At 37.5% G+C, this 27,495-nt stretch overlaps 1 protein-coding gene across 2 annotated transcripts in view; it reads right to left on the bottom strand.

Annotated features, from left to right (window-relative positions):
- The window catches only part of LOC111153209 (leucine rich repeat containing 49), a 155,583-nt gene that overhangs the window by 86,560 nt on the left and 41,528 nt on the right, over window positions 1-27,495 (bottom strand). For both annotated transcript variants that reach the window (XM_022512090.1, XM_022512089.1), the window contains one exon: window positions 21,163-21,224. In XM_022512090.1, the coding sequence (XP_022367798.1) occupies window positions 21,163-21,224 (62 nt within the window). The remainder of the gene's footprint in view (window positions 1-21,162; window positions 21,225-27,495) is intronic.

Genomic DNA, 27,495 nt, shown 5'->3' with positions numbered 1-27,495 from the left:
TATATATATATATATATATATATATATATAATGGAATACTATGCAGCCATCAAAAGAAATGAAATCTTGCCATTTGCAACAACGTGGATGGAACTAGAGGGTATTATGTTGAGCGAAATAAGTCAATCAGAGAAAGACAATTATCATATAATCTCTCTGATATAAGGAACTTGAGAGGCAGGGCAGGGGGGTCGTGGTGGATAGGGAAGGAAAAAATGAAACAAGATGGGATCAGGAGGGAGACAATCCATAAGAGACTCTTAATCTCACAAAACAAACTGAGGGTTGCTGGGGGGTGAGGCTGTAGGGATAGGGTGGCTGGGTTATGGACATTGGGGAGGGTATGTGCTATGGTGAGTGCTGTGAAATGTGTAAGCCTGATGATTTACAGACCTGTACCCCTCGGGCAAATAATACATTATATGTTAATAAAAATAAAATTTAAAAAAAGACATGCTAGGGATGCCTGTGTGGCTCAGTCGATGGAGTATCTGCCTTAAGCTCAGGTCATGATCCCAGGATCCTGGGATCGAGTCCCGCATCAGGCCCCTACTTACCCAATGTGGAGCCTGCTTCTCTCTCTGCCTGCTGCTACCTCTGCTTGTGTGCTCTCTCTCTCTGACAGATAAATAAAATCTTAAAAAAAAAAAAATGACACGCTAGTAAAGGAGGAAATAAGAAAATGGATGATTGGAGATCTAAGGCATAGCATAGTGAAAATAATCAATGAAAGTGCTAAGAGACTAGATCTTCATGTTCGCACCACAGAAAAAAGAAATAATTATGGGATGTAACAGAGGTTATAGCTAATGCTATGGTGGAAATCATTTTGCAGTAGGTAAGAGCATCAAATCAACATTTTGTACACTTGAAATTTCACACAATGTTATATGTCAATTATATGTCAATTAAAAAAACTGGGACTAAGGGCATTTAAATGATATTAAGTAAAAAGTAACCAACAGAACAAAAATACTAAACTTCCCAAATACCAAAAGAAATTTGAAAAGAAAGAAAACACATCATGCAAAGAAACATAGCAAGTATAAACATAACTTACATTAGAATTATAATGTAAGATTATATAACAGAAAGACTCCAGTCCTATCAATTAATATAAATAGGCTTAACTAATTTACTAAAAGAAAAAGATTTCTAATTTGGCCATCAAAACAAGACCCAATTATAGGCTGTATAAAGTGTCTCAGAAAGACCAGTGATCAGCAAAGTATAGCTCATGGACCAAACATGGTCTAGCACTTGTTTTTGTAAATCCCATTAACTAATAAGTCTATATCTTTATATAATTATAAAAAACTCAAAAAAATGACATGTCATAGCACGAAAATTATATGAAATCCAAATTTCAGTGTCCATAAATCAAGTTTTTTAAAAAAAGATTTTGTTTATTTATTTTAAATATTTTACTTCTTTGACAAAGAGAGGGGGAGAGCACAAGCAGAGAAGCAGCAGAGGGAGACTGAGAAGCATGCTCCCCACTGAGCAGGGAGCCCAACGTGGGACTTAATCCCAGGACCCCAAGATCAGGCCCTGAACGGAAGGTAGATGCTTAACTGACTGAGCCACCCAAGCGATCTCATAAATCAAGTTTTATTGGAACACAGCCCTCCTCATTCATTTGGTATTGTTTATGTAGCACAAAAACAAAGTTAAGTAATTGAAACACAGACAACTTGGCTTGCAAAGAATCAGGGATTTTTATCAACCTAAGTTCTCTGAACACACGGAGAGAAATTCTACTAAAACTTCAAGAGCAGATAGTACCAATGCTTCACAAATTGTACAACAGCATTGAAAATTAAGAAAAACTTACTCTTTTTATGAAGCAAGTATAACATTGACATCTAAATCTAGTAAAAACAGTACTTCTTTTTTTTTTTTAAAGATTTTATTTATTTATTTGACAGAGAGATCATAAGCAGGCAGAGAGGCAGGCAGAGAGAGAGGAGGAAGCAGGCTCCCCGCTGAGCAGAGAGCCCGATGCGGGGCTCGATCCCAGAATCCTGAGATCATGACCCGAGCCGAAGGCAGCGGCCCAACCCACTGAGCCACCCAGGCGCCCCAAAACAGTACTTCTAAACAAGAGGAAATGATAGATCAATGTTACTTGCAGGTATTGTTGCAAAAGTTTTAAATAAAATATTAGGCACATTACAAAAATTATACAATTTGACCAAATGCTATCTATTCTAGAAGTACAGTTTGTTCAATATTGGGACATCTGTTAATACAATATACAATATTAATTGATCTCAGGGAAAAAAATCATATGGCTATCTCCATAGATATTGAAAAAGGTCTTTGAAAAATTTCTACAACTAACGAATTGTTGAACACTACATAAAAACTAATGATGTACTATATGCTGGATAACGGAACATAATAAAAAAAGAAAAGAAAGGGGCACCTGGGTGGCTCAGTGGGTTAAGCCTCTGCGTTGGGCTCAGGTCAAGATCTCAGGGTCCTGGGATAGAGCCCTGCATCAGGCTCTCTGCTCAGCAGGGAGTCTGCTTTCCCCTCCCCCTCTGCCTGCCTCTCTGACTATTTGTGATCTCTCTGTCTCTGTTCAATAAAAATAAACAAAATCTTAAAAAAAAAAGAAAAATTTCAACTTATTCTTTAAAGGAAATACTCAAGAAAATAAAAGTTGATGGACACTCTTTTTTAACATGCTAAAAAGATAAATAAATGACAGCTGGCATTTTACTTAATATGGAAACATTTAAGGCATTTCCACTAAATCATGAATAAGGGCAATATGACCACTATTCCACTGCTAGTCAATATTTTACTGAAGGTAAAAGCCAATGTGATTAAGTAAAAGAAATAAGTTAGAGGTATAAGAATTGGGAAAGAAGTAAAACTATCTTTATTTGCAGATAACATATAGTATACTTGGAAAACCATAGAACTATGCTGTCTAACCAATATGGTAGCCTCTAGACATATGTGACTACTGAAAACTTATAATGTGTGACTGAGAATTTAAATAATTAATTTTATTAACTTTAATTTTATTTAACTTAATTTTATTTTACATTTAAATAGCTAATGGCCAAAATAATGAACAGAGCAGTTATAGATTATTTCCATTCTATTCAGGAGGTTTTACTGGACAGTGGTGCCCTGGGGAATCAATGACAAAACTAGCCCAAACAATAAAAGAATTAAGTAAGGTAGCAGAATGTAAAATTAACACAGAGGAATCTGTGTTAATAGCCTTCATATACACAAACAATGACCCAAAAACCTCCTTTATAATATCAACAAAAAAGATAAAATAGTTAGGAATAAATGTAACAAGAAATGTGGAAATCCACTTGAGGAAAACTTACAAACATACCTGAAATATATATAAGTAAACTTAAATAAATGGCAATACAACACTTGTTCTTGATAGAATGATTTAATATAAAAAAGAGAGGGGCGCCTGGGTGCCTTAGTCATTAAGCATGTGCCTTCCTCAAGTCATGATTCCAGGGTCTTGGGATCAAGCCCTGCATCAGGCTCCCTCCTTGGCGGGAAGCCTGCTTCTCTCTCTTCCGCTCCCCAAGCTTGTGTTCCCTTTCTCAGTGTATCTGTCTCTATCAAATATATAAATAAAATCTGAAAATAATAATAATAATATAAGAAAGAGACCAGTTCCCCTATGTTAACTTATAATTTTAAGGCAATCCCAATAAAAATAACAAAGGTTTCTTAATGGAGTTAGACAAGTTGATACTAAAGATAGAGAACCCCAAATCACTGGGGCAAAGACAGGCTTTTTAAGAAATGGCTCTGGTACAACTGAATAGATATATGATAAACAATTAAATTTGCTCCAAACTTCACACTATGCAAGAATAAACTCCAAATGGATCAAGGCTCTACTGCAAACATTGAAAGCATACAAGAACTAAAAAAAAAAAAAAAAAAAAAGTGCAAATTCCTTTCTAGTTCTGATATATCTGCTGATTTCTACAAAAAGAGACAACAGAAGGCTACCCCAGAAACTTACAAGATTGGTTTCCTATAGGTGTAGGTGAAAACAGAATGAAAAGGAGGGGGGTTGGGTGTGGGGTAGAAAGAATGGGAAAGTGATTTGTATAGTTTTGAGTTTGGGGGACCATGTTATTATACACATACAGAAAAATAAATTATGGCAAGGTTGAGGGGGAAAAAACAACAAAAAATGGAATATAAGCAGAAACAAATAACTTACTGTTCAAATGAATAATATCCTTTAAGGAGTTGAGGAGAACTAACCCAAGCAACTTCTGAACACCGTTCTTTGATTATATTTTTGGCCAAAGACAAAACAGTGTAACTAAATACTGAAGTCTGGTTCATAGTCTTTGTCTTCCCAGAGAAGTATGAGTAAGCAATTCTGAGGCTATTTTCTATACATTCAGATGTTGAGCAAATACAGAAATATATACAGTGGGAGTCAATGTCAGAGAAAGTCATTGTAAACATGGAAAGCGGGTGATGGTGGATGGCTAAAGTAAGCCCACTGGTAGTGGACTGTAATCCAAAGTTTCATGACTGAATTCATGGAGGGTGTCAGTGTGAAGCCACAGTTTTTAATACACACAGACAGATAAATAAAGATAAATAAAGATAAACATGCACACATGCACGTACACTTCCTATTATTCACCGAGAAAGCTTAGAAGCAAGGACACCGCAATAACCATGAACATGCTTAGCACTCAAATCTTGCTTTCTAAGTACCACTTGCGATAAAAAGGAAATGAAAACTCCTGCTTGATTCCAAAGCCAGGACAGCCAAAGACAAGCCTGGAACACCTTGATGTGCTAGAAAGTAAGGAAGAGTTCTTAAAATGGTTAAGGACATATCAAAAGACAACAAGAGCCAGCTTGACAATCCTAGGAAAATTTGAGCATCAGAGTGAATAATAATAGAGGCACTTAGGTGGTGGCTCAGTCAGTGAAGCATCAGACTCTTGATCTCAGCTCACAATCTCAGGGTCGTGAGATAGAGCCCTTTGTCTGGCCCTGCGCTCACCGGGCAGTCTGCTGGAGATTCTCTCTCTCCCTCTCCCTCTGTCCCTACCACCTGCACTTGTGCATGTCCTCTCTCTGTCTCCAAAATAAACAAATATATCTTTTTTAAAATGTGTAATAATAGTAAATGATTACAACTTTGTCTTTCCCTATATATAAAAATTTTCTAAAAAGTGGTCACTTAGGATTTCAGTTCCTTAGGGCTAAAAGTATGACTCCCTCTAGTAAATACAAATGCATTTCAACAGTTTACAACTTGACAAGGCATGACTCCAAGGATTAAAGCCCTAGTAGTAGAAGGAAAGGCAGTGAGAGAGACACACATGCTTACCGAGAGTACAAGGAAATGAAGTCAGACTGAGGCACAGGTATGTGTGTGCTTATCCTTAAAGTGTTAATATGTTTTTGAGCTGGGGTAGAGGAGCCATGCTGTGGAAGAATGAAAGGTCTCTGATATCGAGGTCAAGCAGACAGATGGCATTGGGAGGTAAGGTTGAAAGGATGCCCACGAGCGCGCACATGCACAAAATGGGATGAAACAGCCCGACGTGAAGGCATTAATGAACAGCTAGTCCTAACATTAATGTGAGCACAGGCACGAAACAGGAAATAAGTTTACTGGCTACCTATTATTTTCCTGCTCGGTTTCCCTTCCCCTAAGAACAGAACACCTCTGTTCCATAGTAAATCCAATCCACATACTGACCCTCCCCCCCACACTGTCCTAGGGGATAGGGACCATATGTCCCAGGCTTGAGCATTCAGTGTGCACTATATGTCCCTGGCCAGAGTGATGACTTCTGACTGGGCACCTGACCTAAATAAGCACTATCAGAAACCTCTGCAATAATGCTTCCCAGGCTATAGTGCTTATCTGAATCTTTTCAAAATGATAATTCTGATCCAGTAGGCCTAGGGCAGGGTTGGAGAGTCTGGATTTCTAATAAGCTCCCCAGCAATGCTTATGCCACTAGTCCAGGGTCACAATTATGAACATAAAAGCCCTTCAGAAACTTCCTGCCAGAGTTATCAGGGAAGGACTGCTCTTTATACCAAAACTGCAAAGCGGAAAGACCGTGATTCTGGACCTGCTGGCTTGTCTACAAGATGCAGGGTTCATTTGTTTTACATTTCTATCATTCAGTTCTTCATGTGTTCTGTCACTAGATTATATATACACTCGTAAAAACAGAAGCCATAAATGTGCCTTCTGTCACTCCGCACAATGCCTTATTTAGTGTTTTACATATAGAACTGCATAATCAATGTTCAACAACCAACTGTGAAACAATTTTAAATTCTTAGATAAAAGAAATGAAGCAGATATTTTAATGAAATTGTAAAGGAGGAGAACCAGTTTTTAGCTACCATCGTCTGGATATCTCTAAAATAGTCCTAGATCCTGAACCCACTGAAGTTATGAAAAACGGGCATCATTCTCATAATCCCTCAAGTGAGGGATTAATTTGGAGAATTAAAAGGTGATTCTCCTTAACTGCAAAAAAGCAAGTCTCAAAGACAAGATCAAAGGAACTAGCAAAAAATATCATTAACTTTACTTATATATTTGCTCAGGGCTTTCTAGGAGATACCTAACCTGAAAACCATGGTCCTTAACATGAAGTCTGCAAGGGACATTGTCAATTTCTTTTTAAACCATAAGAAGGAAGTTTTACCAGAAAAAACTCTCAGAGATCAGTTGACAGTTTTGAACTATAAGTCACTGTGATACTTTTTTATGTGCCCAGGACAAACCAACCTAACTGACTGACTTCCCTTCAAGGCAAGAATTTAGAAGTATCCTCCTTATTTAGAGGGAATCCCAACTCCCAGCTCCCTTCTCCCTTATTTGGCTATAAATAAGATTTCTTAAAGGGTTAAATAGCATCCTTCTTCAACCAAAGCTTGATTAGAAATCCAGACTTTCAAGATCAAGCAATAATTTTCCTTCCTAAACAAGTTACATTTTAGCCCTTCATAAAAGTCATCTTTAATACTAAAAACTAATATGGAGAAAGTAACGAATTCAATCTATTTGGTAATAAATTCTCTCTCTCTCTCTCTCTCTCTCTCTCACACACACACACATACAACACACACACACACACACACACACACACACACACATTTTCTAAAAGGTAGACTCCAAAAAGTGCATATCATAATAATCGTGGATTCTCTTTCAGGCCACCCAATCTCCAGGATGGGGGTGTTCTTTTCAGCTCCACCACTACTAGAGGGGTTGCTCTCAATTTTCCAATTCCTCTGCCAGTGGCAGAGTGAGTCAAACCACCAACTCAGGACAGGTGTATTAGGAAGCCTTATTGTAGATGTCTATCTAAACCACATTCCACTAACTTGTACTCCATTTGTCTGACTCCTACATCTTTCAATTGATTCAAAACTTAGAGCAAAAGAGAAAGAGTATGATTACCAATCACCTCTTCAAACAATGAAAGTCAGCAGCTTCCACAGAAATACACATTCCTTATAAATTGATTCTTAATTTAATGCGGCTTTTAAATCACCTGTATTTTTCCATCACAAATAGCGAAAATGTTTTTCTTTTGAAAATGACATTGATCTTGCAATCTCAGACATGGAATCAAGAATGACTAAATGTAGACATAATTATTGTGTGTACACATGAAAAAGTATCCTAATAATTTAATCATACATCTGTAGTATTTCCTTTTCACTCTGACCTATGATAAAATCTATGCTCAACTATGTCTTTCACCAGCCAGAGTTTTCTGGTTTAATTAGTTCCTTCCTCAGTCTTTTCAGTAAAGATTAGAATCAGCTAAACCATAGTTTTTGAAACTATTTCTACAGGAAGATAAAGTAATAAAGAGAGAGCATGAAGTTTTCTGATCAAATAACATGACACTAGAAAGCAGTTTAAAGAAGTTAAAGAAATCTATTTTTTTGCCCATTTCTAAACTGTTCATTTTAAATATCAGGAAAGAAGTTCTTTCCGAGAAACTGTACACCTGTCAACTCAGGATTAGATTATATAATTGGTTCCCAGCTACAGGGACATAGTATTGTTAATTTAAAGGGAATTCATATCCTTTAGGTACCAGACAGACTGCAAAGATGATGCATAGCATGATAATTTGAAAAACTGATAGAAAGAACTTGCAATTTGGCAATGACAGTATGAGACTCACTCTCTCAATGTAAACAACTATGAAACTGGACAAAATATATGAAGCAAACACTGAACATCAGACAGGAAGGGCTATGATCCTTGGAGAAGAAAAAAACAAGAAAGCCACATTTATGTTGGCTTTCTGCCTGGAGGCACTTTCCAGATCATAGCACAGGGAAGTGGAATCAAAAGAGAACAGAGGTTTCACCGTATGAATGAAACAGAGGTCAGAGTTTGGGTCTGTTGAGGCTGCTGGAATTTGCAGGGAGAAGCAGGAGCTATGTAGAAGAGAAACTCTAGAAATCTGCATAGGGGTCTTTTAAGTATTTGGCTGAATATTAGGATGCACCACCACAGGGTGAGGCTCCAGGAAGCCCAGCAAAATATAACTCTTGAGGGGCTGTGAGATGAAAAGAGTACCTATAAGGCCATGTGGAGTTGGGACACACTGGGGTTTCAACCAGACACAGTGAAAAGACCTCACTGAACACTCAGGTTATACAGCGGAGGCCCCAGAAAGGCTATGCTGTGGGTGTAGGACTACTCTACAAGGAGAAACAATGTGAAGATACTCATGTTTCTGTAAGGCCAGGGTTTTCTGAGAAAAGAATGTTGGCACCTGGGTTCAAGGGTGATTATGTAGACAGATAACTCTGGAATGATAAAGAAATCTATCTCCCAGAGCTATGTGTTCACATTTCAAAAAATAATAAAATTTGGAGTCCTTTGTTTACATTTCAAAGGGTAATTGACAAAGGAGCTTTCTCTTTCTTTCTCTCTCTCTCCTTCTCTCTCTAGAGAAGAGGTATGGCTGTGAAAGCAGCTCCTATACAAGCCCCAAGATTAGTAAGAATGTATTTCTGTATTTCACTTGCACATATCAATATATTTCATGTATATTTCTATGTATTTCTATAGATTCCATATATATATTTCACATATATATTTCTATCTATATTTAGTACATGTATTTCTATATATTTTATATTTATATGAAAATCAGGTGGATATTTCTGCTCAAATAGAACGCTATCTTATTTTTGTACCAGATGATTTGGGAACTTCCTCAAACAAAGTCTCAGTTTTTCTCCAAGAAGCAACTTTGAATCAACTCAAATTTTTAAAAAGTATCTCACTGGAATCTTAAATCACCTAAGACAGGCTTTGGGCTGGAATATTTTGTGAAAGATGTTACTAATCATCCTATTCTTGTAAAAAATAATCTCAAATTGGCTTTCTTCTCTTATTTACTTTTTAGCCATCTACATCCCAGGGGACAGCCATGATGAAATAGTTGTGAACTGAGTCCTCATACTGAATGGGGCTGTTAAGAATTATCTATGAATATTGGAAAACATCAGCTTCAGATTTGGGTTCCATTTATTCATTAAATAAAACAATAATGATTATATGCCTACAATATGGGAAATATGACCAGTACAAAGATAAGTGAAATGTGGCCTAAGAGGACACATATAAAAACAGTTATTCCAGTATTCAAGAGATGTCGTAGAGGTATCAGAAAAAGGAAACAATTCTCCTTGTTTGGGATGTGGATTGGATAATAAAGGATTAACAGAAGTTCCTCCAGGTAGAAGTAGGCATTTGGGGTTCTGGCATAATTAACTTTGCACTTGTTTTTTTTTTTTCCTAAAGTGAACTGATCAATGTGTTCCGACCTTTCCATATCTGTTCATTTACTTTTGTTTTAAATGTTGATGTTCATTAAATTTGGGATTTTTATTAGGAAACTACTTCAAACCCCTTTTGGAAGTATTTCTATAAGACAAGTACAAGGAATAACACTAGAGGAAGTGACTTGTATCACTTGGGGCTTGTATCACTTGTATCACTTGCAATCTTGGGGCTTGTATAGGATACATACCTTAAATTTATTTCTAAATGCATTTTGGATTTAATCTATTTATACCTTAAGTTTTTTCTGAATATACTGTGTATTTCCCCACATTTGTAGAATAAAAAGGAAATCACAAAACACATATTGGTCTCATTTGTCATACTTGTTTATTTCTGAACTTAGAAATAACCACCCAAAATAATACTTAATCATAAGTAATTTTAACACTCAAAATGACTGGGGTGCCTGGGTGGCTCAGTTAACCGTTTGCCTTCGGCTCGGGTCATGATCCCAGGGTCCTGGGATTAAGTCCCACATTGGGCTCCCTGCTCTGCAGGAAGTCTGCTTCTCCCTCTCCCACTCCCCCTGCTTGTGTTCCCTCTCTCACTATCTATCTCTGTCAAATAAAAATTAAAAATAAAAATAAATAAAAAATAAATAAGACTCAAAATGACCTTTAGTAATATGCACCAAAAATTTTCCTGCAACTTCCAGATCTATCACATTACCAACAACAATAAAACCCAAAAGGTCTTTGATACATCAATCCTTTTAAAAATATTAATTCACTTCCCCAAATAGCTAGCAGTCTCCCAACTGTGTATGTGTGAGCCCAGGCTGAGATGAGGTGAGCAAACAGTCTGCTCACAGGGCCTTAATGGGAGTTCAAGAAGTCTTCCTCTGAGAATAACTCTCACACATATACACACAAATATTACCTCCACACTAACAAAAATCAAACTTTCTGATGACCGTAAGCATGTGGAAAACTCCCAGTGAAGTTCTTTCATAATGTTATAAATAAAATCCATGACAGCATGTATTTTTGTACCTCAGAATTGATGCTGTAAGTGATTATGGATGCTGATACAAATAAAATAATAACATAAGGCTGTACTAATAATAAAAAGGAACTGCTATTCACTTGATTTTTTTCCGCCTTTGCCTCCTTCAAAGGTAATTCAAAAGAATAATTACCACAAACATATAAAGGGTCCCCAGTTTCTCTACTGCCTTGTACCTTGCCCCCTTTTCTTTCTTTTTTACTATCCACCACCCCTGTCCGATGAGCTTAGGCTCTTCAATAAAACACAAGGCTTGCAAAACTAGTCCTCAGAAAACATATCCTGTTATGGAGTCCTCAAGCAAGAGGCATGAGAAAAAGGACAACCCCCAAGCACTAGCAGAGAGTGAACTGGAAAACTGCTACCTGTGGTAAAACGGCAAGATCCCATAGTCACCTTGCCAGTCGGACACAGCCTCTGATCCTGCTTCGGTTGGAGAGGCACCTGGTGTTCGGGTGCTGCTGACAACACACCTGAATGAAGCCTTTGATTTCTATTCATGTCACTTAAGTAATTTTCCCTTGGCAGTAAAATCTACATGCAATGTAGCAGGTGACCAGATATAAAGCAGGGGCACCCAGGTGGCTCAGCTGGAAGAGTGTGTGACTCTTGATCCTGGGATTGTGAGTTCAAGCCCCATGTTGGGTGTAGAGATTAGTTAAACAAGTAAAAACGTTACAAGAAAAAAGAAGACAGCAACAAAGAAGATACAAAGCAAATTTCTCTGTTCACTTAAAAATACTGCTTATAGCAAAAAAATGATAGAATTTATAACTGTACAAAATACTACGAAGGTATATAAGGCCTATATAAAAAAGATTGGTTTCTAATCCTCCCTTACCTATAGAACACTGATGGGATAATCTTACAATGTCAATGTGTGAATGGCAGTAATGTTAGTTCCCCTAAGTGAAAAAAAATCTCCAGTATGTTCAATAATACTGCCAGTGACAAGACTACATGGTATCATGACGTTAATCTTCCACCTGTAAGGCACTAGTCTGTCTACCATGAGAACAATCAATACTTAGAACTGACATAAAGAAAAAGTCACTTTGACTATAGCAAAAAAATTAAAAAATAGAGAAAATCAACTAACTATAATCCTTCACTTAGGGTAGAAAAATTCAAACAGACTTTATATTAGAATGCACAGTATTACAAACAACATGGTCATCTAACAAACTAAATGTCCTAAAAACAATGAAGAAAATGCTGTAGATCCATCTTAAACATTTTTTATATTCTATGGTATTTTAGAATAATTTCTACTTCTGATATCTAAATGGAAAAGTCACCTATAATAAGGCAATATTGAAATAAGGTATACATGGGAGATTATATAAAATTTTAGTAAAAGTTCCATGCTCTAAATAAATTTAGATCCAATAATTATGTCAACTCAAAACATTATAAAACAAATTTATCTTACAACAAGTCTGTTTTTGTTTTTTTTCAAAGATTTTTACTTATTTTTTTGACACAGAGAAAGACAGAGATCACAAGTAAGCAGAGAGGCAGGCAGAGAGAGGGGGAAGCAGGCTCCCTGCTGAGCAGGGAGCCCGATGCGGAGCTCGATGCGGGGCTTGATGCGGGGCTCAATGAGGGGCTCGATGCGGGGCTCGATCCCAGGACCCTGGGATCATGACCTGAGCCGAAGGCAGAGGCTTAACCCACTGAGCCACCCAGGCGCCCCCAACAAGTCTGTTTTTTGAAGTGATGGAACCAGTCTGTCATTAATTGTGGACTTTTGTTCACCCATTTTTTTCCTCCAAAAGGACTGAAAAGCTGCAGCAAGGCTTAAGGATCAGACGCTAAGGGACTATGCCTTGGCACACCCTAGGGATTTCGCTCACTGCAGAGAAGTAAAATAGCAATGAAAGGAAAAGAAAAGAAAACGGAAGAGAAGGGAGAAGAAGGAAGGGGAAGGGAGGGGAGGGGAGGGAAGAAAAGCGGAAAGAGAAAGGGAAAGGGAAGGGGGAAGGGAAAGGGAAAGGGAAAGGAAAGGAAAGGAGTCTCTATTTTTAGAACTTTTTTGTAGGTCCTCTTTAGATGATGCCTTCACATTTAGAAAAAATGCAATTAAATGTTTGTGTGAAGGTGAATCACATGTCAGCCTCAGGCAAACACCCCGAAGAGGAATGAAATAGGAAATCTCCTTCGCACGTATGCAGTCATTTCTTAAATTTAAAACTTTTCCCAGTAGGCTGTCAGAAAAGGTCTGTTGATAATTGGTTTCCATGCTATTCTGTTGATTTCTGTTTTATTCAGTTAGTAAGAAGACTGGTCTATCGTTGGTTACCTGCTAATTTGAGCCAGAAAGGGGAAAAAATGTGAAGCCATTTTAACAGTTTGCTGGATACTAGAACTAAGAAAAATTAATTTCCTTCAAGCCAAAATGACATAAGCAACACCTCTAATCCTGGAAGGCACAAGGAGAGTCAAGCCTCAGCTATAGGAACACTTTATGTAACAACCTGAGTTCCTAACAACTCCCAATATATTCTGAAGGTCAGTGAAATAATTTCCTCCTTAAAATATCAACTGGCACTAAAAGAGACAACTGCAGGGTAGTCTGAGTTTTTCTCACTTGGTTTCTTCCTGGATATATAATTCATACGCTGTGCCTAGCCAAGTTGAAATAGAGCTTGGAAAAAAATGCAAAGAGAATGATTTCCTAATAAAGGTAAAATTATGAACCATTTTTCACAAATTTTGAAAATCGCCTGGAGGATACCCTTGTTCTAGAGAATCATAATGAAGGAGAAGTCACACCCAAAAGCTTGTAGTCTGGTGACCTTTAGTGATACAATTACTAAAAGAGATCATTAGAGAACTTGTAACAGTATTCTCGCTCCCCAAAAGAAAATGGAATCCTAGCTTAAAATTTTCAGTGACATCATAAAGAGAAAGCAGAGTCCAAATAGCATCATCTTAATAAGAGAAAGAAGGAGGTACAAGAGGCTCACACAAGCAGTTTTTTATTATTCAGTTTTTGTAGTTCAGTTTTATTATTGTTTTCAAATACCCTACAGATACTGCAACTCCTTCTTGCCCATACCCTTGGGCCAATGACAGGTGTCATTGACCCATGACCCTACCCTGATACAATCCATCTACCAAGAAGGTTCTACAGATTTTCCTCTAATCTAGAAATTCTGGGCAAGATCTTTACCGACAAATCAACAGATTGACGTAGAAGCCAGAAACAACCGTGAAGAGAACTTTGATCACATAAGCTTTTAAACCTCACCTGTCCAGGCATTAATCATAATCCAAATGACTTGGTAATGGCATGAAAGAGGACCCACCAAAACAAGTTCTGAGGGGCGCCTGGGTGGCTCAGTGGGTTAAGCCTCTGCCTTTGGCTCAGGTCATGATCTCAGGGTCCTGGGATGGAGCCCCCCATCGGGCTCTCTGCTCAGCAAGAAACTTGCTTCCCCCTCTCTCTCTGCCTGCCTTTCTACCTACTATGATCTCCTCTCTCTGTCAAATAAATAAATAAAATCTTAAAAAAAAAAAAGTTCTGAAACCACAGAGAAAAATATTTCTACTTGAGAGATTAAACTAATTCTTCTGGAAAATTTTTTGATAAAATAATAATATTATTGGGGCCCCTGGGTGGCTCAGTGGGTTAAGCCTCTACCTTCGGCTCGGGTCATGATCCCAGAGTCCTCGGATCGAGTCCCGCATCGGGCTCTCTGCTCGGCAGGGAGCCTGCTTCCCTCTCTCTCTCTGCTTGCTTCTCTGCCTACTTGTGATCTCTCTCTGTCAAATAAATAAATAAAACCTTTAAAAAATAATAATAATAATATTATTATTATTTACATAGTAGATGTTGGAGAGATTACAGTGAGCACTTTAAATATGTGCCTGCCTTTGTCAAGTTTACAGTCTAGCAGGGAGAACAATTTCAAAAGAAAGTTCAGGGGCACCTGGGTGGCGCAGTTAGTTGAGTGTCAGACTCTTGGTTACAGCTCAGGTCGTGATCTCTGGGTCATGATACGGAGCCCCGGGTTGGGCTCCGAGCTTAGCTTGGAGTCTGCCTGAGAGTTTTCTCTCCCTCTCCCTCTGCCCCTCCCACTCGTGCCCTCTTTCTCTCTCTTTCTAAAGTAAATAAATTTTTAAAAATAAGTAAATAAAAAGAAAGCTTAATAAACTATGGAACTATAATAATTGTAGAAGTACAGAAAACTATGAGGAAATTGTGTAGCAAGACCCCATAGTATTGTTCAAACTTTGTAAACCTAATCCATACTGAGAAATACATTTACACTGTAACCCAGTCCCCATGTACCTATAGTAAAATAATGTGTAACACAAACTCATGCATAGACATACCCATAGTCATTAAAACTGGAACATTTTCTTGAAATAATATTTGTCCTGAAAATGCGAGACAAACTGATATTTTCTATACCATTTTTATTTTCCCAGCCTTGATTTTAGGATCCCTGTAATGGATTTTGACCCAAAGACTGAAAAACACAGACCAATGGTATTTTTAAGTCCGCTACATCATTTGCTAAAATGCAAATTCCTAAGCCCACCTAAAACTACTGAATTAGAATCCATGGAAGATGGGCCCAGATGGACATTTTAGCAGGCTGTCCAGATAATTCTTAGGCATATTACAGTTTGAGAACCCTTGGTATCATTTAATCTCCAATCTAAGGAAGATCAGGAATTATTCAGGCAACAAGCAGGTAGAAAAGTGTTATTGCCAGAAGCCACGGTAGATACAAATAGATACGTGTGGGAGAGGGGCAGCATGCTCCATTTAAGGACGCTCAGTGGAACAGGAGTCTAGAGCACTATGGGAAGGCAATGAGGATGGAGAGGCAGGCATGGCTCCTTCTTCAAGTTCCCTCTTCTGATATGTTCGAAACTACCTCAAGAATATGAAAAGGAAGGACATTTTGACAAATGCTACAGCAAGGATGAACTTTGAGGACCTCATGCAAGTGAAATGAGCCAGACAAAAACAGTCAAATATCGTATGATTTCACTTATATTAGGTATCTAGGGCAATCTCATTCACAGAAACAGAAAACAGAATGGGGGTTGCCAGGGCTGGGGGAGGGGAGAAAGGAGAAGTGTTGTTTAAATGGATACAGAGTTTCAGTTTTACAAGATGAAGTTCTGGAGATTGGCTACACAACAATATGAGTGTATACACCGCACTGTATACTTAACCATGATTAAGAAGGGACATTTATATGTATTTTATCACAGTCTTAAAAAAGGATACACAAGACCAAGAGTCCTGATCCTATTTGATCCTCACTAAGTATCTGACTCCTTTCCCACTGATGCTGAATTCCCCTCAGCTCTAGAAGCAAAAGCAACCATTCCCTTTTTGGCAATCAAGATATTAGAATTATCAACCCTTCTTCCTTTTTGTTTTTCATTTGTTTGTTTAAAAAGCTTGTAAAAACTTTCTACATTGGAGAATGAAAGGAGAGGGAGACTGGAGAGACGAACTGAATTTCAACTTAATCTTGTAATGAAGAGCATGGCCCTGCAACAGTCTTAGCGGAAGAGAGGAAGCTGAAGGAACACTACAGTTTTGGACTAAAGATCATGAACTATCTCCTGAGAGTCATGAATACTGACTTTATCCCTGACAAATATTTTTGTCCATAAAGCTTTTCCGCATGAAGGGAAATTTTGCGTGATGCCTATGTTCACACACATTCTCATTTTGGAGTGCCATGTCTCACTGGTTCCCAAATCCCGCACTGAGTTGCACATCAGAACACTCTGAGCAGCCTTAAAAATATTACAGATCCCTGGCTCCACTCCAAATCTGCCAGGGCAGATCACCCAGTAGTGATCCAGTGACTATGTATTTTTAAAGCTTCCAAAGATATTTTTATGTGTAGTCTATTTGGGGAAAATCACTCAAAGAAAAGACAGTTATGAGAAGCTGCCTGAGCACATGCACTAACCTCTCTCCACCCTCTCAAAAATCTCTTTGAAATGAATGAACATAAAAGTATGAAAATATCCATAGCAGTACTAGAAAACCAGGAAGAGTTCCATCAGCAGAACAGAACACTAAGGAATTTCTAGAAGATATAAAGCAGATGGAATCAGTAAAACCCCAAATTGCTAAAATCCTGAAATGAACAGGATCATTTACATTGTAAGGGTTGCCAGCAGAACTTTAGAATATTCCCTAGATCAGAGGCAGCAAGTGGTGGCAGCAGATGTGGGTCAGTTGTCCGGTAATTAGTGAAGGCTTTGGTAACAGTTTCCCAGCATCTCACTCTCAGAGTAGCTGCCTTGTGAACTGTCCTAAGGTTGAACATGATGAGAGAGGAAAGGCCGTGTTCTGGGTCAATTCTGGTGGCCAAAATGAAAGAGGAGTCTCCATTTCCAGAAGGCAAGTTTCTTGTGCAGATCATAAAGCAAAGTCCAACTAGGTTGATAGCCTCCCTCCTCCCTACCCTATGTCCTCTGCAGAGATCCTAGGCTCAATTTGCATTTACGGTGGATTTTTTAACCATTGCTGATAAAACAAATCCATCTAGACTCTCATTTGTAAATATGAACTGCCATCCAAAAACCAAAGAAATAAAGAAAAAAAAAGAAAGAAAGAGCATTTTTGTTTGGTTGGTTTTATTTGGAGAACAAATACAGGATTAACTCTGAGGGGAGAATGTAAATTCTAGAAGTCAAAGAAAACTTTCTCTCATCTATAAACTAAGAATAAGCCATTAAAAAAAAGATGCAATCAGACTACTTGGAAATTAAGATCATGAGAACAAAGAAAAACAAATCAACCAGACAAAGAGTACCTCAGAAGAAGAGCTGAATAATGGAATGACCATGTCTGAAGAATGAATTAGGTATAACAGATCCCCTTGGCTAACCACGGAATATTACTCTCGGGTGATCACCATAAAATGTACTTTGGCAGGTCCCTCCAGTGTTCTGTGGTCTGGAGGAGGGCCCAGGCGGGGAGGGAGGAAACGAGAGCAAGGACCTCACTGCAGGTTCAGAGGGGGTAGACCGAGTATGTCCCACATTGAGCCTTCTGCCTCAACTCTGCCCAGCCTGTGTCTGCCACCAGGAATGTCCAAGGACACTTTGCTCTACTCAGGTCTACTCTTCCCTTAGTGCTAGGTCTAGGTATGATTTCCTTCTGGGAAGGTTTCCTTTGCTTCCCTTCCTCAGGCTGATTTATATTTTCTGATATGCCCACAGATCACCACAACTAAGTTTAACTCACTGCATAATAATGGCCTATTTGTGTCTCTGCCTTCCTCGACTCCGAGGGCTATTCTAACTTCAGAAGCACTGGTTCTATTCAGGCACACAGACATAGACACATGTCATTCATTGTCTTCATCTTACATGCCTACTGGTGGCACTAAATGCACTGTTCTAAGAGCTGCAGGAGAATGTACAACAGGGTTGCTGTACACATGACATTAAATCTAGGTACCTTTTTTAACCCACGTTGGAATTCTTTGTATTCAGTAGGGTACCATCGCATTTTGGAACTTTCTGAATTTCGACCAGGTACCTAGTAGTTTATGCAAATGGCCCTCTAAGATTCCAACCATTTGGTCAAAAGCTAGGAAGCCCTACTATAAAACAGTCAATACATAATTGTCTCCCCAAAATGGATATACAATTAATTGGATGTTTTCGATGGCTGAATATTATCTGTGAGTTTCCCAGAGGGAGTCCTAAATGGTATTTTCAGCTTTACGCTGCTGCTTCTACTCTTCTTGACCTCTGTCACTCCTGCGCCACCAAACTGTAAAACCAGACAGCTCTGTTCCACCAGGACTATAGCAGGATATGGGGGTCCAGAAAAGATACTGTAGTTACCACTTCAAATCATCTGATGCCCAGAGTGTTTGTATCTTGAGTAAAGCCAACAGAAATGTCTTCGAGGCTTGTATTCTCCGACATTTTTCCCCCAACAGATCAAATCTAATCTATATACCATCTCTTGGACCACAAACATGACAGAAAATGTACTGAGCCTCAAAAGCAGATGAACTAGAATTACTAGAGTAAGGTAAAGGGCTAAGCCTATGTAGAAACACAGAGAATGCAATTAGTAAGAAAATGAAACTACTAAAATTGTTGACTCACCACTAGCTCAATTTCTTGGGAATCATGCTTTTTAAAGAAAGTTATAAGAGAGGGAGGAGGACAGTGAAGCACATGGCACTGATTAGCTTTAATTGCCCCTACAAAGCAAATATTCCTTAAAGACCATGTGATAATGATAAAAGGGTATATTATATATGTGACAGATACAACTTATCTCTGGTAATTTTTCTCTTTAAGGCACAAAAGATCATTGATTTGGGGTATATGAAAATCAGAGGTCCAACTTACAAAGTAGTATATTGAACCTATAGGTTTATTACCAAGTAGCATGGCTTTTCACAGCTCAAAGAAAACCTACCATGGCTGAAATAAAACTAAAAATATTTTTTAAAAAAGAAAGTTATCAACATTAATCCCATTAATCATATCTTTACTTTTCTGGGTGGGTAAAAGTCCTTTCCAGGTTGGGAAGAAAATTTCCTATGTATAAGCAATTTAAACCAACTCCACACAGAGCCAGAGTTCATAAGTTCAAGTATCCTGGGGATGTGGGAACATCATAGCCCTGATATACCCAAACTTGTATCTCTCTTTATTTTTTTTTTATTTTTTTAAAGATTTTTTATTTATTTATTTGACAGAGAGAAATCACAAGTAGGCAGAGAGAGAGGAGGAAGCAGGCTCCCCGCTGAGCAGAAAGCCCGATGCGGGGCTCGAACCCAGGACCTGGGATCATGACCCGAGCCGAAGGCAGCGGCTCAACCCACTGAGCCACCCAGGCGCCCCGGTATCTCTCTTTAAATACTCCCCACAATCAAGGCAAGAAGCAAAAGTAATGCATTCTACCATAAGCTGGGGGAATCTAAGGGTTTCTAGCACCTTAAACAGCAAATATTGTGAGGATGAGAAACCATCTTCTCAAAATATTGGCTAATGGTCTTTAGGTAGAATTTCCCTAAAAAAAAATTAAATGTCCCTACCACTGTCATTGAAAATAGATCCTACCTCCCCAACAAGATGGAAAGACCACTGGAACAGCACTCACCATAAAAGAATATGAAAAGTCTTTCGGGAAACTTCAATATTTTTTTCCACAGAAGAGAAAAGAAAAACAGAGTGAGGGTATTTTCTTTGAAATAATGCTATATGCAAAGTTCACTTTCTGGATTTAATCTCTAGCTTTTAGAGATAGCACAGAGATATGGAGTTAGCACTTAGATCTGCTAGGGGAGGAAAAATATGTAAACAAAAAAATGCACAAAAACAAAACTGGTTCTTTTTTTTCTTAAGGTTTATTTATTTATTTTAAGTAAACTCTATGCCCAGTGTGGGAGACCTGAACTCAGGACCCTGAGATTGAGAGTCACATGCTCTACTGACTGAGCCAGCCAGGTGCCCCTAAACTGGTTCTTAATTTTCAGAAGCACAGACCTTGAGCTCAGGAAGATACGTGTTCTGAACTCTTTTATACTTAAGTTTTAATTCTTACAAAAGCTGGTGCAAAGTACAGCCTTGAAGTGAAACTAAAGAACAGAGGAGCAGTTACAAAGCATAGTTCAAACTGAGTGGCTGGGGGAAAAGAGGAGAAGGAAAGAGTGAGGGAAGGAGTAGAGGTCCTTTTGCTTCGAAAAGCCTGACTGCCTGTCTCTGTGCTCTAGTTCTGAAATCTTCCACGTTGACACTGAATGAGACAGCATCACATTGTAAAGGACGATATGTTTCAGGTCTTTGGAAAACAAAATGTATGCATTTATAGACTCTGATATACTGTTTCTTAGCAGCAATAGTTCCAAGTAGGGATAGCAAGTTGGAAGTTACGGCCCAATTAGCAAGAGGCTCAGTGACAAACATAGTCTGCTGTATCAAAATTGCTTAGGAGCTACACAGATTGTAGGTGATAATTTACGGAAGAAATTCTAATTCAACTGACTGGTGCATAAGTGTCAAGCAAAGGACAGCAAAATATATGTTGACATCTCCACAGACACATTTTGCAAAAGAGCAACCCTAAAGTGTAATTAAATAAAAAGCACATGCTATACTAATTTCATCATTTTAGCCTTAGAGTCTCTCATCCGCACCAGAGCTTTGTTTTTCCATGAAGAACTTTGTCCTGTGGCCCCACAATCCTCCTTTAAAGCACCAGAACCCAAACAGCCAGGTTATTAATAAATGACAAACTGGGAGTTTCCACTTACGTAGAGATATTGTTGAAGCTGAGAAACAGACGTTGGAGGCAGGGCAAATTATCCACATCTCTCTAGAAGGAAACAGAAAGCAAAAATTTATCAGCGGAAAGAAAAAAACTATCATACATGTCTTCTTGTTCAGCTGTTGCAATACATATTCCCTTCTGTTTCCTGCAACCTTGCTAGAGCACTGTTTGCTACCAGACATTGAGCTCCATTCTTCTCCACTGCAGATTAAATGGGAGGGTGGCAGTTCTTCCGCAGAGCGAGCTGCAGCACTCGCAAGGTAAAAAGCACTGAGGAGAACAGGGAGAGATGCTGCTGCTAGCCTCTTTAAGCGTGCTTTTGGGAAAGAAGCCAAAATGCTACTTCAGCATTTCAACTGTAGCACAAATACAGTATGATCAAACATTTGTTAAAAAATCACTTTTAAAAGGAAGCTGTTCGAGTGTTTTAAATTTTAAATGTATGCAATTAGCTTTCACAACAGGGCTGAGAATTTCAAAGCAATTTCCCTCGCTATTCTCAAACCCTTGGAAACTCACCACCCCGTTATAAATGAACCAATATGCTGACAATTCCCCCATAAAATAAAAAGCAGATCATAAGGAGCATCACTGAAGGGCAATTTCTAATCTAAGCAAACATCAGACATTCTTACAATTGGAAATCACCCCTGTCCTGTTTAGGTACAGCATCCCAGAGTAAACCACGGCTGTTTAAATGTAGTTTTATCCTTAGCAAATATTGAGATGTTTTGGTTCAGGTGATCTTTTTAAAGAAAAACACAAGATAAATACAAGCTACTAACTTCATTAAATGAAAAGAAAAGACACAGATTTCTTAAAAGTCTGACACATACCAGGGTAACAGAACTTTAAGAAGCTTACTGATTACCTAGTCAAACCCTCATTATGCACATGAGAAGTAAACAGCGGAGGCTCCTGCCAGGCAGGGTGGGAGTGGGGTGGAAAGGTGACCCATGATTACATACTGCCCTAGAGGCTGAGACAGGACAAGATTTGTTATCCTGATCTCCGTTAAAATTCTACATACTAGCACTTCTCATATAAAATGTTTTTTTTTCTCTCTTTTTTTCATTTAAATTTTTTTTTCAAAACTCATTTTAATTTGCTGGACGATGGCCCAGCTAAAATATCTGCTGTTAATATGGAGTCTAAATATTCAGGAAACACTGCTTGCTTGCTTGCTTTTTTGTTGTTGTTGTTGTTGTTATTGCTTAGGACTGATTCTTTCTTGAAGCAAAATTAACATACAGTGTAACATTATTTTCAGATGTACAAGAAATGTTTTTCATTTTTAAGGGCAATATCACCATAATCCCTAGTTATAGGAATTGGAACAATGCTAATGTAAGTATATATATTTTACATATTATTGTGCCCAATATTTAAAACCAAATCAAAACCTGTTTCACTGTTTTTGTAAGTCATTATCTTTCTTCCTCCCTCTTTTCCTTCCTCCCTTTTAAAACTACCATTTCCAAGACCTTAGTGAGAATTAAGACAATTGCATTAAAATGACAGCCAAGACTTGTGCTTCCAAAAATGCCTCACTTATTGATTTTTGAAAGCTTGTTATACAAAGAAAATATAAAAGTGATCGAACTGTAGCACAGTCATATCTCACTGGTTTTTGAGCGGGCATAGGAGAAATGAATCTGGCTTAAGACATTCTCCCATGGAGCTTCCCTGTGCACCATTTTCCAACACTTCCTTAACCCCGCAGACCCTAAACAGTGTCAAACAAATACAACGGCCAGTGATCAGAACACGGGCTGTGTGTACCATTCAGTTGGCACTACCATTCTCAGGCCACCCTTGAAAAGCCTATTCCATAGATCTGAGTAAGAGGTTTTTAGAGTTTTTTAACCATGGCCAAGGAAAAAGTCTGCAGAAAACAGGAAGGCAGCCAAATTCCCCACAGTGGGTGATAAGCTCTATATGTTGGCCAACTTCTTGAATCATCTCTACAGCTTCCTCTCTCTGATACTGCCAGAAATGACAGGGAAGTGGGGTGGAGGAGTGATGGGCCAGTGGTAGGTCTCAACTTATCCCAGGGCCCTACTTTCCAAAGAAATAGTGGCTTGCTTCTTATCTGGGCTCTAAAAGTATGGGTCATAGCCAAACTGAAAGCCATCTCCGTACTCTCAGGTTTTTTCCCCCAAATTCTTCCTGAAATCCACCTGTGATATTTGTGGGTACAAGCATTGTTTGTTGACATCTGACTGGGAGAAGGTGAGAAGCAGCAGCCAGGATCTCCTTTAAATCAAGGCACCTTAAAAAAAAAAACACATTTGCCTCCCTGAGGTCCAGCCTACCACCTTCAGACACCCTACACTCCTTTCAAGACAGGTTTTTGCTATTGGAGTAGAAACTTCATCAGGCTGTAATTTGTGATTAACGGTTTTTTTAAAGTTTATTTGATTAAATTATAATGTTTTGTATTTATCTTCATTCATGAAATAAAATTTTAACAGAAGTCTTTATCAAATTTTCAAAATCATTAGCTGTCACTACTTGATAGAGCTATAAAAAATATTTACAACAGGGACACCTGGGTGGCTCAGTCAGTTAAGCATCCAACTCTTGATTTTTGGCTCAGGTCATGATAGCAGGGTCATGAGACAGAGCCTCTTGTCAACTATTTACAACAAATTGAAAAACTAAAACTCAGAATTTAACTACATATATCCCTATAACCAGTTAAGTAGATAGCCCTTCCAGAATTTTAAAAAGCAAAATACTCACGATCATTTTTGTTGTTCCAAATTCCATTTCTATAAGAAAATTACAACTATAATCTTCCTAGTGATTTTGAGATATACACTGTAATGAATTTCTAGCATTACAATAGACAAAAAGAAAACATATTTATCAATTATCTGTGAGTTATTTACAGTAAAAAAAAAAAAAAAAGACTCATTGGAAGCCACTGGAAGATGACTCCTCTAATATAAGAGAGGAAACCAAAGATGGAGATTCGTAAGATCCAGGAAGGGGATCCACCATCGGAAGGAGTCTAGGAAAAATCCTAGGATGACATCTTATGGTTTAATACCATAGTCCAATATTTGCAATATTTGCAATATTTGCAAAGCTCATGTTGCTGTGCTGGGCAATCCTAATCTATTATATCATAAATTCATGAACTATTTCACAGACAGAGAAGCTGTTGCAAAGAAACAACAATGTTAACATACTTAAGATGAGAAAAAAGAAGATAAAATAAAATATTTACATATAAGGGAATATTTATACTTTGTGTTTTATTAATCTCCTCATAGTCTCAATTTATATTTAACAAAACACAATTCTAAGATTACATTCAAAGATTCAAAACAATTTTATATATATATATTAAAAATATAAAAATATAATCCTTTAAAATTAGACTTAAAATGACTACAGATTATTGAGAGGATTATAATTCTTTATTTTTCAAAAGAACAGTCACTTGCCATTTGAGAAACATGCTTGTCCTACTCTGCTCAGACATGATTTTCCATATTCTTAAACTTCACAAAAGAACTAAATGATTCAGCAATCTGACCATGTGTAGAACATCTATTACTGAAGCTATTTTTGGAGTAGCTTCCTACAGAGGAATAAGGAAGAAAGGTGAAGAGATGGAGGCTTTGGCATGCATCAAGTAGGACAAAGAGGGCTAAAAAAAAATCACAGCTACTCTCATTTTGTTACCTATTCTGTCATTAATAAAAATAAATACATAAACATATAGAGTAATTATTTTGAGAACTGAAAAGAGATTTATTAAGCACTGAATAAGTTTGAAAAAAAGCAAAAAAGTACTCCTTTTTATAAAAAGATTTAATTCCAAAATAACTACTAGCTACAGCCATCACTTTTGACATAGAAACATATCCTTTGAGAAATTATATGTGCAAGCCATCATATCAAGTCCAATCATACATTTACATGCCCATTTAAAAAAGTCTATTTTCAGGGCACTTGGGTGGCTCAGTCAGTTAAGCATCCAATTCTTGATTTTGGCTCAGGTCATGAACTTTAGGGTCATGAGATCCAGCCCTGTGCTCAGTGGGGAGTCTGCTTGAGATTCTCTCTCTCTCTGCCCCTCCCCCCATGTGCATTCTCTTTCTCTCTCACTCTCTCAGATAAATAAAACTTTAAAGAAATTAAAAAATAAAAAAGTCTATTTTCTGGCTCTGTTAACAAAGGCATACATATATATATATATTCAATCTAGTTGCAAGCTATTTCTCCAGTCTGATTTTTTTTCTACACACAGTTTAATCCCCATGGGGAAAGAAAGGAGGAAACTAAAAACCAGACTAGTAAGCAAGCACTGATACTCTAGCTATGGAGATTTCCAGTCTTTATAATCTAGGAGAGCTAGACTTAACAGATATGAGGAGAAAGAGAAAAGACCTCAATTCCATAATCATAGGCCTTTCCTTACTTGAATTTGTAGTTCATATTTCCATCACATGCATGATCTAACAAGATTCATCATAAAAAATGATTCCTGGCATTCATGCCCCTAACACTCCTGGCAATACTCTCTGGAAAGACACAAAACTCAACTCAGGGTTTACAGCATTCTGACTATCCCAAGCTACTAACCTATGGGGAAAAAATTAGTATGAGCAAGAGTCAGCAGAAACTTCAGGCAGCAAATGTAGAACTGCTCAAAAATTAAGAAAATATAGTAACTGGATAAAGGCTATGGAAGATCTATGTTTAAAATTATTAGAGAAATAAAAGAAATCTAAACATGAAAAAATATAAGATACTATTAATAAGGAGATCTGGGCATTTATGAAAAAAATCATGTAGAACTTCTAAAAACAAAAAATTATGGTCATTATTAAAAAGTCAGACTGAAAAATCATACTAGACAAAACTGAGGAAGACAGCTGGCAGATAGCACTAAAGAAGTAGAAAGAAGCAGAAATGTAGCAGAGAGAAAAAAGATAATAGAAATTTTAAGAAAAAAAGGGATAGAACAAGAAAGTCCATACTATACCTAGTAGATGTTTAAGAAGTAGAAAGAGAGAAATGGAAGGAGGCAATATTTGAAAATATAAAGATTCTGTATGTTCCCATAATTAATGAAAGATAGGAATCTACTATTCAGGAAAGACAAATATTAGGTATGCTAGTAAACTTACTATATTTGATCAAATCTAAGATACCATCTTAAAATTATTTTAAGTAACACCTGGTGATACCAATAATAAAGTAATTAACCAATAATAAAATATCACTTAGAATTTTTATTTCATTATTACTCAGAGTTCTTTTAGATTTATTTAACCATATTTAAAATCAAATATCATTCTTATGCATATATAAAAATTAAGTAAAATAGGGGTGCCTGGGTGGCTCAGTGGGTTAAGCCACTGCCTTCTGCTCAGGTCATGATCTCGGAGTCCTGGGATCGAGTCCCGCATCGGGCTCTCTGCTCAGCAGGGAGCCTGCTTCCTCCTGTCTCTCTGCCTGCCTCTCTACCTGCCTCTCTGCCTGCTTGTGATCTCTGTCTGTCAAATAAATAAATAAAATCTAAAAAAAAAAAAAAAAAAAAATTAAGTAAAATAAATTAATTTAAAAATGAACTTCAAAATATCTCCATTTACCATAAAGTTAGACAGTGTAGTCCTGGCATAATGGTATATACAAAGAGATGGAACAGAAGAAAAGTTCCACAAAAAGACTCATTTGATTATAACTCAATTCCAACAAAAATACCAATTCAATGAGTAAAGAAAGATCTCAACAAAAGGTGTGGAGCAAAGAGATATCCCTATATGGGAAAAATTAACCAGGATCCCTACCTCACATCATACACAAAATTTAATTAAAGATGGATCAAAGACCCTAAGTGAAAGGTAAAACTTTAAGCCTTTATAAAGAAAACAGAGGAGAACATATTTATGATATTGGGATAGTCAAAGATGCCTTGTTCACAACAAAAAAGGAACTAATGATAAAGGAAAACTAATTAATAAACCATTCTTCACTAAACATAAGCTTCTACATATCAAAAACATTATTAAGAAAGCAAAAAAGCATGGGGGTTAGCGGGGTAGGGAGAGGGTGGTTGGGTTATGGACACTGGGGAGGGTATGTGCTATGGTGAGTGCTGTGAAATGTGTAAGCCTGATGATCTACACAGACTTGTACCACTGGAGCAAATAATACATTATATATTAATAAAAATAATTTTTAAAAAAAGCAAAAAAGCAAGCCATGCAGAAAATACACCAGTACATAAACCAGACAAAGAACCAGAAGCTAGAATATAGATCTACTACAGTTCAATGATAAAAAGATAAAATAA

The sequence above is a fragment of the Enhydra lutris genome, unplaced genomic scaffold (assembly GCF_002288905.1).
Source record: "Enhydra lutris kenyoni isolate GAN:26980312 unplaced genomic scaffold, ASM228890v2 scaffoldscaffold31, whole genome shotgun sequence".
NCBI classification, from domain to species: Eukaryota; Metazoa; Chordata; class Mammalia; order Carnivora; family Mustelidae; genus Enhydra; species Enhydra lutris.
The sequence above is the reverse complement of the archived record's forward strand: the minus strand, read 5'-3'. Positions and strand labels throughout refer to the sequence as shown.